The sequence below is a fragment of the Limulus polyphemus genome, unplaced genomic scaffold (genome assembly GCF_000517525.1).
Source record: "Limulus polyphemus unplaced genomic scaffold, Limulus_polyphemus-2.1.2 Scaffold96, whole genome shotgun sequence".
Classification (NCBI taxonomy): Eukaryota; Metazoa; Arthropoda; class Merostomata; order Xiphosura; family Limulidae; genus Limulus; species Limulus polyphemus.
This window is the reverse complement of record NW_013665706.1, coordinates 1,134,932-1,150,128: the sequence shown is the minus strand read 5'-3', so window position 1 is coordinate 1,150,128 and position 15,197 is coordinate 1,134,932. Positions and strand designations below refer to the sequence as shown.

Below are 15,197 nucleotides of genomic sequence, written 5' to 3'. Positions count from 1 at the left end.
TGGGAGATCGAGCTTAGTGGAGTGCGTTGGCAACATAAATTTTGCGAAATACGTCGAAATATTGGAGGAAGGACTATTGCCACTTTATTCCTCGAGTTTCGTGGACAAGAACACAACCCTGTTCCAGAAAGATGGAGCACCGTGTCACACTGCTAAAAACACCCAAAAGTGGCAGGAAGAAAATGGTATCCAGAAGTTGCCCTGGCCGAGTCAATTTCCTGACATGAACCCCATCGAAAACCTCTGGGCCATAGTCGACCGGCAAGTCAAGAAACAACCAAAAAAACTAACTTCGAAGAGCGATCTACTCCAAGTTTTGAAGGAAGATTGGGCGAAAATCCCACAATCTAAAATTGACGAGAGGATTCTCACGATGCCCCAAAGGATCAACGAACTCCACGAAGCGAAAGAAAGACCTACTAGATATTAATCAAATTATAAATATATCGATTCATGTGAATGTGACTGAAAATTTTCATTTTTTCTGAAAAGGTAGTGTCTATGTACTTGTGACCACGCTGTGTATTTGGTAGTTTTGAGTTAAAACTCTAAGTCAATATTTTATGCGTTCTTACATAAAGAACTATCAATCCATAAGCTTATAACACAAATCAATATTATCTATTTTTAAAACTTTTTGTATTTTTCATGTCACTTTATTCTTCTTACATACAATTCAACAGAAACGCTTATTGATAGAAGTGTTATATTTATCAAACAGTTGTATAAAAAATCTAAATTTGAGAAACAATGAAGATGACGCTATTGATATCTCTCACAATGTTTCTGGTACAATCAGTTTCTCCACTTATTTAAATATCATATTGTAAGAATAAGATTGCGTATATGAAAAACTTTATAAACCTTATGCTACATATATTATGAGCTAATTCTAAAGAGGTATTCTTGGTGTAGTCCTAACTGTAAAATAAACACTGTTTTTTCTTTATACCTTGTGATTGATCGTGCTAACGGTCAATATACTTCTTTCCGATTTTCATGTTAAGTACAGTATAGCACAATTTGGAACCCTGAAAGTACTTTCTTTTCGAATCTTATTGGCTTGGCATGGCCTGGTGGTTAAGGGTTGCAAGTTCGAATCCCTTCACTGAACATACTCGCCCTTTCCGCCTTGGGAGCGATCCCACTATTTGTTAGTAAGAGGTAGCCCAAGAGTTGATGGCGGCTGATGGTGACTAGCTGCCTTCCATCTAGTCTATCACTTCCAGACTTGTCTTGGATTTTTTGTTTGTTTTAAAGCAAAGCTACACAATGGACTATCTTCGGTATGAAGCTAGTCAGCAGCACCAGCGACCAGCTTTAGGGCTACTCTTTAGCTGACCGAATAATGTGATTTTGGCATTTACGGATCCAAAGTGCGGAGAGCGTTACTGAGGTAACGAGATTTGAGCCATAAACCCTCGGATGTACAGTCTAGGCACACTAACCTCTAGGCCAAAACCAACCTCTTTTTATGTTAAAAACTTTTCATACGTGTGGTGCAATATATTTGGACGTAAATAACTTCCTTTCGAATCCGCTTAAATTATATTATATAAAAAATGTTATTAACATTGTTTTCGTTTTAATTATAAGAAAATGTTTTTTAAAACATAATGTGAGATTTCCTCATATTCGAAAGTCTCATCTCGCTACTGTCAGTGGCGTAGCAAGGGTTCTCAGCACCCGGGGGTAAAGACACTTTTGGCGCCCCCACGTCTGAAATGTTTTGATTATTTGTTTTGTGACTCATTACCCACTTAATGACAATAACATAAGGAATTAATTACCGCCTTACACGGGCCTAAAATAAAGTCACAATATAACATCTCATGATATCGCAACTGTAAACCTAGAACTAATGAAGTATAGCTTACTAGGTGTACTTACATAATTTGTAAACCATTTTGATGTTTATGTCATCCAGTATTGTTCAAAGTCACATAGCTAGAGTAATCTTTCAAGCATGCAGGATAAATTTCTGTTATATCCCTAGTTTTGAAACTTATGTTTTATACGAGAAGCCAGTCACTTGTGGTGTACATAGATTATAAAACAGATTGATAAAATACTACTTAAGTTTACAAATAACAAATTTTATTAGTTTACAAAACTGTACATATACTTAACTAGATCTTGTACAGGTAGCTGTATGGTATTCATGGTTACATTACATGAACCTTTCGTGCTTTTGCTGCTGCAAATGCATCAATTAAACTATCAAAATTCAAGGTATTAAGTACGTCTTTTTCAATACTTAATATTGCCAAGTTACTAAGTCGTTCTTGAGACATTGAGGTTCTCAAGTATGTAAAAATTAATTTCAGCTTGCTGAAGGAACTTTCACAACTAGCAATAGAAACCCCAGTTGTTAACAAAATGTGCAATGCAATTCTTAAATTTGGGAAAACATCTTCACCATATGAAGTTATAAATGTTAACAAATCAGTTGCAGCCATTGGTTCAGGAAAATCGGTCTGTGTTCTTTTACTTATCAACATTCTACAGTCTTTAATTTCTCGGTACAATTCTGGTCCATCAATATCACCTGGATAGCTCTTTAGTAAGTCAGAACATTTTTCTTGCAATTTTCCGTCTTCGAAATTTCCAGAAACAATATTTTGCACATCTAGTAGAAATCCAAATCGTGAATCTAAATCTAGTAAGCGAGAAAATCTTCCTGTTATTTCTGTAATCAAGCGATCAATAACATCCTTCGTGATGCGATGAATTTCCTATTCAGCAGTCAATCCAGCATCAGCTGCATTTTCACCTGGCATTCGTTTACGACGTATTTTTCTTCTTTCAATGGTCAATCCCCATGTTTCACATTGATTCTTGTTCACTTTAAGTGCTTCTTGACAGGACTTTTCACGTGATTCTATCAATTTCTCTTTCAAAGAATCAAGATCTGGAGTGCGAGAGAAAAGGCAGTAAAAGTTTTACGTGAAAAACTGGATGAATTGCTAGGACTGTTAGAGCAATTAAGTGTAATTGGCAACACGGCTGAAACAAAATGTGGTGCTCATAATATTCTGCAACGCATGCTTACATTTGATTTTTTTGTACTTTTGCATTTTTGGAGAAATCTTTTATCATCTATCAATCGAGTGCAGAAACGTCTTCAGGACCCAAAAATGAATTTTAGAGAAGCAGCTGTTTCTGTAAAACGCGTACATAACTATGAAAAATGGAGAAATATTACAATAAAAACATCAGGTACAGACCGTCCGAATGTAGACAAAACACATCAGAAATGTGCAGTGGTATCATCTATCTGTAACTTAATCTTGCTTGTGAATGTATATATTAGGATTATTACACGTGTACAACCGAGTAATCCAGTAATGTCTGTCGAGAGATTAAATTTTGTAGAACCGAAAAGTAAAATTTTGAAATATCCTACACAGCTCTTTTTATCTAAACACTCCCGTGTACTATCGTAAGGAATTTGAAGACACTTATTTTCTCGGTAACCTATGTTCTTGATATATATATGTGTATAAAGAATATTTGGGTCACTCACTATTCTTTGGTTTTAGTTGTGAAAATATTATTATACGTGATTTTGTACAATTGAAAATGCAGTTTGAAAACGTATACTTGATTGACCTGGTCAAAATCAAGTGTAGACTGTAAAGAGGATAACATACTAATGTTTTGAATCCCGACGTGTTTTCAGGACAACACATGGCAATTTACTGTGCGTACAAATTCAAACAAACTGAATAAATTACTGAAAAACACTCAGTTTAGTGAAACTATGGATAATCACTTCTTTTTTTTTCTTATTCGACTGCGAACACTGACGAATCGATTTAAAAAATTATGTTTTAAATGTTTTGATTCAAAAGATCAGTTGTCATCAAAATAAAAATTTCTTAAATTAGGGTGCTATTTAAGACTCGTTTTTACATTGGGTCATGGAAATTTAAACTGTTTTAAGGGTTATTATCCGTAAACGACTTATCCTTATGTTTACGAATATATAGGAGTAGAGTAAAAACAAACTAAGTGATTATACAAAAACTTCATTTTTATAACCATACAACTTATTTACCGAAATGTTATTATAGATAATCAGAGAAACACTTAACTTAAAAGGAATTATGACTGTGTCTACTGTCACACGATCTTGACACTTAAAACACACTTATCGTAAGTGGCAGCTGAGGTTATTGACTTGAATAACAGGATGGAAGTTAACAAAAAGAATACTAGCGGCGAGCGATGACCTTGGGCCTAGTTTTGATGAACAACGATTATTTGATAACTATTACGCCCCGCGTTAGTAGCGCACAGACGTTTCAGAATTTAACTGAAAGGAAACAGACCAGCAAATAATCATTGATTAAAGTCACAAAGCGAAAATAATATGTTATTTTTATATCCAATCGCTTTACACGATGGCAGAGCGCGGCCTAGCGGTTAGTGTGCCGGATTGTGGAGTTGAGGTTCCTTTGGTTCCCATCCTGTTACAACTTACAGCCGAAAAAGTTCGTTCTGACAAAAATTGGCAGTGAAAAGTATTGACTAGCTGCCTTCCCTCTAGCTTATTACCTCAAAATGAGGGACGGCTAGCTCAAACCACAAATATACTAACTTAACACGCAAAAAAGTCCATATACTATCTTGACTTAAAATATTTGTGGTTATTATTTGATTCATGTGAACCACATAATCAGAGAACTGTTAATACGTGTAGTTTTTCAATGATAATGACACTTTAGAAGTAGATAATATGATTATAGTCAACCCGCTATATTGCAAAAGCGGTAGACCTTGTTTCGGTATTGTTTGATCTACATTTGATTTTTGAGAATTAAAATTGTTTGTGAAGTGTCACGTACAAAAGCTTCGGTAATGTAGGAAATCATATAAACCTCCGTAAGTTCTTGTGTTCTGTTTGTTTGTTTTTAATGTCGTTACATTATGGGATATTGTCTGCAGAGCGACTCCCTGTACACAGTTTGTTAACATTAATGATTTAGTTGCTATTAGCCTGAAACTTCAATTCAACGCTAGTCGTGGTATGGTATTTTTATACAATAAAAGCAAATATGTATTCAGTGGCGTAGCAAGAGGGGGCAGACGCCCCCGGGCGCAGGGGTGAAGGGGCGCAAAATTTCCTCTGGCCTATTAGTTAATAATTATGCCTTCCACTAGGATATAGGGCAACTGCCCTAAGTTAAGGAAATACGACACAGTGTTACGTTATTTGTGTGTATTATGCCTGCAGTTTTAACTTTTAAAAGCCACCCACTGAAATACAATGAGACCGAATTGACGAACAGAAGTAAATTACATTATTCCATCATTCATCTGTTGATTAAATACAAGTCCTAGAATACAACGTACAAGTAAGTGTACGTTCAACAAAAAGAAAGTACGAGATTGATGTATCATATTAACTGATGTGCAAGATTGGCAATATATGCAACAAGCAAGATCCAGATCTAGTAAACATTGTAGGCCTAATGTAGTGGTTTGTAATTGTATTGGCTGATTGTAAATCATGTCTTACACCTACTAATGTACTAGACTTTAGGTCTAATTGCAGTTATTTCTAGACCCAAGGTCCATCATCATACAAATTGTAGCCTGTATTATAGGCATACTTAGACCTATACTAACTGTTAAACTAGGCACTGGGAGAGATCTAATGACTAAGTTAATAGATCTACATGTAACATTTGTTCTAAACATTAGGCCTAATAAATCTAAATCTAGAATTGATGAGGCAGGGTTATGTCTAGATCTGGGTAGATTCAATACAAGGTGCTTTCAATCTATACACCCAAATCTAAGGTATAGTTTATATTTATAAATTTATATCATTATTATTGCATCTAGATCTAAATCTAAGACTAAAAAGATGGAAATAACAGGTCTAACATTAATGTTAGATCTAGATGTGCAAGCGACTTAATCTAGGAACTGTAATCTAGCACCACTAATTAGTTAGCCTATATTTAAGTTTTCTCATTCTATCAAAACCTTTAATATTAAATATAGTCTTTGAGCCTCTAGGCTTATATTATGTTTTGATTACACCCTTCTCCACAGTGTGTGTAATTTTCATTTGAGTAATTTCAGACTTGTCTCCTGTAGCGTTCGTGTAGTTACATCTATCGAGTTTTTAAATGTGATTTAGCAACTACCAGTAATTTATATGATGCTCATAATCATGATTTACCAGTATATACACTCATCTGCATTGATTTTCTTACTGTTGTGTCACAGTAATTAACATGAGTATGGGGGGGTCTAAATAATGGTAGTTAAAGTGAAACCAGGTCCAGATGTGCCTACCTAGTCCTGAGTTGCACCTATAATTGTATAATTGAAATATAACTTGTGGTTAGGAACTTAGGAAAGTAGAATGCTTCCTTTCATCTGACAATTTGCATGTTGCAACTAAATAGTGTAGACAGTATTTATTAATTTATTCTTTTAGCCCATTATGTCGAAAAAGAAAGTGGGGCACAGGGACGCAAAAGGCGTGCACAATTTGCAGCTTCGATGGTGAAGTCAAGCAAATTGATAAGAGCTTTCCTTGCTGGAAGTGATGACACCAGTAAGCCAGCATCTGTTCCTTTTGACGGTAGCAAATAGGTCAAAGCACAAGCTTGTGAACATGTTATTTCATTTGAAGAAGAAAACAATGGAGAAACCGTTCTCTGTCCTGTTGAAAAGCTAAATAATAATAAACAAGAGGATTCCACTTTGTCAGAAACAAATCCACAGAATAGTGTTGCTAAGCTAAAAGAGGATGACCTAATAAATATTTTAACACACAGGGATATTAGATTTATGAATTTTGATACAACAGGCTCAGCAGTTGTAACACAGGCACATCACACAGAGATTGTTAAAGTTGTAGCACATGAATTTCACATGGTTCAAACGACGCCTTCTGAATGGATAAGAGGTCAATCGTTCCTGGTTGGTGTATTCACCTCTACATAAAACAGCCTACTGCTTTTGTGTCTTCTTTTTTCACCTACATTTATGACATCCGATAGTCGGTCTGCTTTGAAAACACAGGGTGGATTCTCTAAATGGAAAAAAAAATGAAAAGTTAAATGCCCATGAAAATAGTGACAGTCATCGTGAGTTATTTGCTGCTTGGAAAAAACTGAACGGCAAATTCGTCTTCAAAGTGGCATTGGTGAAGAGCTGCAAAAGCAAATTCAGCAACAAAAAAATAACTGGAGATATGTACTTCGATGGTTGCTGGATTGTACACAATATTTAGTTTCTCAAAATCTTGCATTCCGTGGTCATACTAAGGATATAACCTCAAACGAAAAACCTGGAAATTTCTTGTCATTTTTGTAGTTATTAGCAAAGTATGATCCAGTAATGAGAGAGCATTTAGAGTGTGTTAAAAACAAGCAAACGTCAACATCTTATCTTTCTTCTGAAATCCAAAATGAGTTTATAAATCTCATGGCTTCACATGTGCGAAATTATTGTTTGTCAGCAATTCGTAGAAACATATACTATGGTATTCTGTTTGATTCCACACCTGATTTAGCCCATCATGAGCAATTGGCCCAAGTGATTCGGTTTGTTAATCTTGACTTTAAGACAAGAACAGTAGAAGTCAAAGAGTCATTTATTGACTTTATACAGATAAAGGAAAAAGACGCTGCCAATATTGAGAAAACAATAAGCACAAAATTAGAAGAGGATGGAGTGATTGTTGTTCACAATGTTATGATAATGCTGCTGTCATGTCAGGTTATCTGTCAGGCGTTCAACAAAGAATTCTGAACACAAATCCAAAAGCAGTCTTTATAAAATGTGACAACCATAGTTTGAACTTAGCATGTCTTCATGCTGCAAGTCAGGAAACAACAGTTATTACCTTTTTTGGTATAATTGAAGCCATTTATAATTTCTTTGCTCATTCAAAAACTCGATGGGACGAACTGCAGCAGGAGCTTAAGATCTCTGTCAAGCGTGAATCAGAAACACGGCCTCTTATCCATCACGGGGATTCGAACCCCGGATTTTAGCATTGTAAGTCTATAAACTTACTACGGCAGATAGCCCATTATGTACAAATCTAGTTTAAACAAATAAACGTACAAATAGCCCATTGTGTAGCTTTGAGCTTAACAACAAACAAACGTACAAATAGCCCATTGTGTAGCTTTGAGATTAACAACAGACAAACGTACACATAGTCCATTGTGTAGCTTTGAGCTTTCAATGTGTGTCGCTTTTGATGAGCGTGCGTGAAACTACAAAGCTTATAAATATCATGCCTTTGCATTCATATGTTTGTACCAATTATATATATATATGTATGTATTAGGAAATAAAATTTTTCAACACTGGAGACAACTTCACGTGTTTTAATTTATTATACGAAGATATGGTCTCATTAAATTTGACATATTTATTTTGAAAATGCTATTCAGTTTAAACACTCATAACAATTTTATCACCTGGTAAGAACTGACAAAGACAAATGTACTAGAACAAATAAGCTTCGCTTGTCTAACAATTTCTGTGAAATTAAGACGTCACCTACACGTACAACGCGTTAGTAATTTTTGCTTATTTCCCACTATGGCTTCTATAGATGGTTGCATGTATCGAGCTGCATTCTTTAATCTTTGGCGCACACCTTCAAGATTGAGTGCACTCCTAAAATAAAGGACTTTACAGTGAGCATTAACAAAGAAGTTTCGTTCAAAAACAATGAATACCGTGAATGTTATGAAGATACGTGCACAATACTTTGACCGAATAGCCATGATCCTATGTATTGTTTGCACTCGCTAGCTTATCTAACTTTACACAAGATGTCAAACCTGTATGACACGAGACAATTTTGTTTTCGCGTGTTCAGTACTCAACAATGTGAATGAAGATACCCATATAGAAATATGCAACACAAAGAGAACATCTTAGACAAAAGATTAGTCTCTAATAAAAAATTCTTGTCTTAAGTATTCATTCAACCAACAAAGGCTAGTGAGGCACATCTTACGTGAAAGATTCAGAGAGAGAATTGCTCAAAAAGGTTTAAAAGCTAAAAAGCGTTTTATTTTTAAACATTATTTAGCTATTATGTTAAGAAGGATGTTACTTTCTGACAATGAAAAATGTTGTATGTTTGAATTAAGATTTTTTAATCCTAAAATCTGCCATAGCATATCAAATCTAATGTAACATGTTGAAATCTAACATAGCAGGTTGATATTTGATGTAGTGGGGTTAAATCCGAAGTAGAATATCAAAATGATATGTAATATTTTTAAATCTATCATAGGACATCAAAATCTAGCATGGATTGTGTAATTCTGATATCTAAATTTAATGCATCATGACTAATTCTGAGATATAAGTGTTGAAATCTAATGTATCTTGGCTAATTTTGGCATATATGGTTAAATCTAACAACATTACACAATTAAATATGTGGAAACTCAAACTGATGTCTTTGTATCTGTACATATAGATAAAGTAGAGTTGTGAGGAGCTAGCCAAACTAATTTCAAAAAAGTTGGTAGAGGAACTAGGGTAGAACCTCAAAAGATTGAGGTTAAATAAATAAGTCTAACATACAAATGCTTTGAATTTGGCAGCTATTTCAATTGTAATGCCTTATCACTGCAAATAATGGCTCAACAAGATGAGGAGATCAGTTGGTAGCAAAATAGGTGATGAAAGTGGCATTTAATATTACTTGTAGCACAGGTTTCTCTTCATCAGACAAACGGTTTATGTGCTACAGCTCAAAATTTATAACATTACTTTTCAAGTTTGATAGCATTGCAAAGGAACTTTACATGTCTAATATAAAAGTAGGTTTAAAACAAAGTAACAAACATTCATGGTTTATTGAAAGTGTTAATTTTTGAATTGCTAATACAAATATATCTTCAATGTTAACCTTGTAAAAAATGAACATTATACAGTAAACTTTTATATATTGCATTTATTTAGTAATTAAGCATTATATGACCAATCATTCTGCTCTTATAACTGAATCCTATTCCATACAAGTTTCTAGACAAAGAAAATGCATCACAATTAACACTGCTTTAATGATAGTTTCAGTAACAAAATGAAAGAACTGAAAGGATTAAAAAATATTTTCATTGAAGACACATCAATAAAAATGTAAACAGTATCAATTATGACAGCAATAGCCCAGCTGGTAGACTTAGAAATGTAAAAAGAAGTCTGTAATAAAAAAAAACTCCTTTGAGACACACGTACATTTCAGGAACTGTTTTTAATCAGTTTTTAAACACATGCACATTCCTAGTATAATTTTAAATCAGTTTTTAACTATTCAATAATAATTCCAGTAAACAAAATTTTAAAGACAACACTTTCAGGAGGTTATGGTTGATGGCAATATTTCAACTAGAAACAATGAATATAATAATAATACTAAAAAAAAACGACTGACTGTATTCCCATCATATAAACTGGAGAAAACTGGGAAACTTATTTGCAAAATTAAAAGCAGTCTGTAATACATTTATGGATATCAAATAAATTTATTAAAATTATTATCATCATTAAAGGTGATAAATTATATATTGTGAAGACACATGTATATAATTCATTCCACTGGTCTCACATTAATATACTTTATGATTGTTGTTGTTGTTGTTGTTTTCAATTTGCAAAGCTACACAATGAGCTGTCTACACTCTGTACATTGCAAGGGATCAAACCATAGATTTATTAATGATTTCAAGTAAACTCAATGAAATAAGATTTCAAAATGCAACATATGAAGTATAGTTACAATAATTTATCAACTTGATTTATACTCAGGGATTAAATTTGGTTATTGTAAAAAAACCAGGGCTTGCATCAACTTTAATTTTGAAAAAATTAATTTTAAAGAGCATACAAGCATTAAAAAACTCATATTACAAGAAAGTGTGATTGCTGCACTACCTATGTACAAATTTAAAAAATTTATACTCAGGGATTAAATTTGGTTATTGTAAAAAAAACAGGGCTTGCATCAACTTTAATTTTGAAAAAATTAATTTTAAAGAGCATACAAGCATTAAAAAACTCATATTACAAGAAAGTGTGATTGCTGCACCACCTATGTACAAATTTAAAAAAGAAGCAGTAGGTATAACAACTATTTTGTCAAAATTAGTAGAGAAAGTTTTGTCAATAAATACTATTGCCATGTTTGAAAATATTTTTAAAGGATGACAAGTTACAAAATATATAAAAAATTTAACTTCAACAGTATATAGTAATTAACAAAAGAATTACAGGACACACACATCCATCTATTGTACAAATACGTATAAAAGGTGAAACTAAGTACGTCATATTAACCTGTCTTACAATTTGTTAGATACGTGAAATATGTAGACACAAAAATCAACTAGAAGGAATAATGTATCAAAGAAAGTTCAAAATCAAAATTATTTCTTAAAAAAGTTGTGTTTTAAATTATTAGTTCACCACATCAAATATTTAAGAAAAATATGGATGATTTGAAAATATCTTTTACCTGGAAGTAGCACAAAGAAGCTGAATAACATTTATATAAAGACCAACTTTTTCTTGTGTATTCTTAGAAAATTATAATACATCTAGTAGTAATTTGACAGTGTTCTGAAAACCAGATAACTTTTGATTACCAAATTCATTTAATTTCCTAGTGTATAAAATCAGTTTAATAAAGAAATGTATATCTGAGAGATCAAAACATAAATTTATTTTCAAACTGAATATTAGAATATACCACTTTATACACACTTATAAGGTCAAACTTTCTAGACAATAAATGGCTAGAAACAAATTAGAACAATCGTACAGTATCTTAAACATATCAAAACTTGTGACCTACTTCAAATCTTTATTACTTTATTTTTCTTAATAATAAACTTTTTTTAAAAGATACAAATTCAGGTTTAGTTGGCTTGAAATTTAAATTTTTTTTAAAATCAACAGTCAACTTTGAAGGATGTTTAAAATGTAACAATGTTAAATTTAATGAAATTGTTACTTAATTTTATATTGACTAGACAACACTGTTTCATACTTATAACAAATTAACAATACACAGGATATTCATAAACAATTAAGGCACTTTTATTTGTGGAATTTCTTATACCAGTATGATTGTCATCGATTAATAGTATAAAATTAAAATAAGAAATATTGTTGCCAAAGGGACAGAAAGTATCCCATAAATATCACACACGTAAATTACTGTGAATTATCTTTAGATAGAAATCCACAAAGATGAAGAAACGTAAAATGTGCAAATTAAATTACAAGGTTACAGTACAACTTTTATGGACTATGATAAACAATAAGTGATAACAAAACTTTATAATATGATAAACTATATCACCCGATCCTCAAGATGTAATCAAATCCAAATAAACATTCATAGCTAACTGTTAAAAAACACATTGCATCAAAAATCTAAATCCTTTCCTCATTTGAAAATAGAATGTTAGCTTCATTCTATTTTTTTTTTTAATTCTTATGTACAGAATAAATCAGTATTGTAAATTGTCTTAATTAAAAATGGAATGTTCATTTTTGTTTCAATAAAAGAAAAAAAACGTTTAAAATCACATGTAAAGTGCCTTTCACCTGTCAACAGATTCTTATTATTTTATTTGCCTGATTTAGGCCTCTGGCCAAAATGTTGTAAATGAACTTCATTTTTTGTTTGAAAGGTGAAGGGACTCTATCTCTGAATTTACTTTATTTATGTTGTTTTGTTTTATTTAAACATATGTATAAGCACTCTCAGAAGAGCACTAAAAGACTTAAATCAAGAACGTTAGTTTCTTCTAGTTTATTCAAAGCCAAACACCCTACACTCCTCAACAGCAAAAAGCAGCTTCTCTTGAAGAATCTCAAAAGATAAATACGGTGGAAGGCCAAGCCGGTTGAAACACGTGTGTGCCCTGCAGACAAATAAAAGATAAAAAAAAACTGCAAGTCCAATAACATTCATAAACACAACTAGAGCTTCAAATATGAGCCAGTTAACCATTGACTTGGACCAGTAGTGTAGTGTTTGTTTACATATTACAGATACTTACAGTTTAGGCAGATAGAGAGAAGCACCTAATGAAACTGCAGTAATATTCATAGAAGCCATAAATTTGAATAATAAATGTACATTAATACCACCACTAATAAAACATATAAATAGTGGTGATTACTAGCAGTGATGTTCATAAATGCTACAGAAATTAATAAAATTTTACATTTATAACACCACTAATAAAACAACTGAATACTCTTGATTACTGGACTTTTACCTGTACAACCAAAACTTAAAATATAAAAGTATAAAATAGCAAAAACAGCAAATCAATTTGTAATGTTTATTTTTGAAAATTCTTTCTTTTTTTTATCCTTCCTTCATATTACAAGAAAAAACAAACAGCAATATTTTTTCCATTAATGTTAATCTTACCTTGGTAAGTCAGTTGGTTGACCCCATTTTTGGACACAGAACTTTTTAGGTCCATTGCTACCTCTCAAAGCAACAAAACCCTCATAAGGGAGTCTTGAAGTTCCAGTGACAAATTGGAGAACCCGTAGACGTTGTTGGTTGTCAAAGTTTTCAATGGCTTCCCAAAACCAAAGGACCACTTGATGATCCTTCTCATAACCTTTACAAAAATTTTAAGTCATTGGAAAACATTTTTTTTTTCAAAATGAAACAGTTAAAAAATATGAAAGTATTCATTTATGTTTTTGAATTATGCTCTTTACATGTTTATACAAATATTCAAGCAAATTGTTACAGTTAAACCTGAGTCACAAAAAATACTTAGTCCCATTTTTTGGGCTCCTTATAATTCTTTTGAAGTTTATAATTCATACATTTTTTCTTTTTTGGGGGTGAGAGGATCAACAGTTTCCAAACAAAAATTACAGTTAGTTATTAAAAAATTATAGAAGGAATTAAAAATCCATTAAAATATAGGTACAACTAAGAATTACTATATAGATATAATGAGTTATATAGTTTTTCTTTGAACTATTCATATCTCAACTATACCACAAGAATTTAAATATTTTATGCCAGACCCAAATTTCATTTTTTAAAGCTAGAAGGAGAACTGATAATGAGCATCCTATATAATTTTGCATATTAAATAATAATCTATTTTACACTCCTACCATTTCACAAGATGTGAAGAATTTAGTGCTATTTTGTATCATGTATTCTCTAAAATGAAGTAACATGACTGCTATTTTACTTTATGTTTTCCTTTACTATGGAGAAGTGTTACTCCAAAGCCAAGAGATACTTGTGTAGCTCCAAATACTTTTGAGGTGCTTGTAAGCTTTGTAATCTCATAAAAAAAATTCACTCAATATTTTGTGTACATATTTTCTAGTTGTCTTCAATCCATCCAACAGTTACATTTTAATACAGCTCAAGTGATGGCAATAGACTTGATGCTGCTTTTTTTTACTCTAAGATTAGGCCACAAATAAAGGAAAGTTCATTGCCTTGCAACTTCCATTCAGGTATATGACGTGCATTAAACACACACCTATATTTGTTAACTTTTGAGATGCTAATGTATACCACTTGAACTACCAATGATGTGTCATTAACTTGATTTTTTGTACTTTTCCCAACAGTCATAGCTTGGATTGTCAAAGCTTTTTAAATAATGCTATTTTAAAGATCAAGGTTAATAATGTATACAAAGGTCTTCTTCACACTTTAGCTACAGAGTCACTTGAGTTATTTCCTATAGTTAATGCTCTACTTATCTTCATTTGCACAACTGTTTCTTGTTCATTCCTAATATAACCACGCAGGTTTTTGAAAACCAAGAATTACAAATTCAGTTTTCTCTTTCTGTCCATTTTGCCTTTTATTGTAAAGCTTATTTTTATATACATATATATATATTAAATTAGCTTTATTTCCAGATATTGTTATATTTTATTCTGAGAACTAAACATAAGCTTTACATACTTAAAAGCAAAAAAATAACAACTGTCATATGCTTCGTTAGAATGTTCTGTGCTATGATACAGACTATATTGAAAACAAATATAAAGTTAATTTTGTATTATGTCACATAATCAAGCTGTGGGTCATATAAGTAATATATATGATAATTTTGTACAAAGCTAAAAAAAGAGGTATTTGCATTAGCCATCCCAAATGTTAAACTGACAGATTAGATGGA

General features: G+C 32.2%; 1 protein-coding gene across 1 annotated transcript in view; it reads right to left on the bottom strand.

Moving 5' to 3' along the window:
- Nucleotides 1-11,701: 11,701 nt before the first annotated feature.
- The window catches only part of LOC106469402, a 108,980-nt gene continuing 105,484 nt past the window's right edge, over nucleotides 11,702-15,197 (bottom strand). Inside the window, exons 21-22 of the mRNA XM_022398740.1 lie at nucleotides 13,454-13,652; nucleotides 11,702-12,935 (exon numbers count right to left, since the gene is read on the bottom strand). Coding sequence (XP_022254448.1) covers nucleotides 12,824-12,935; nucleotides 13,454-13,652 — 311 coding nt within the window. The 3' untranslated portion in view covers nucleotides 11,702-12,823. The remainder of the gene's footprint in view (nucleotides 12,936-13,453; nucleotides 13,653-15,197) is intronic.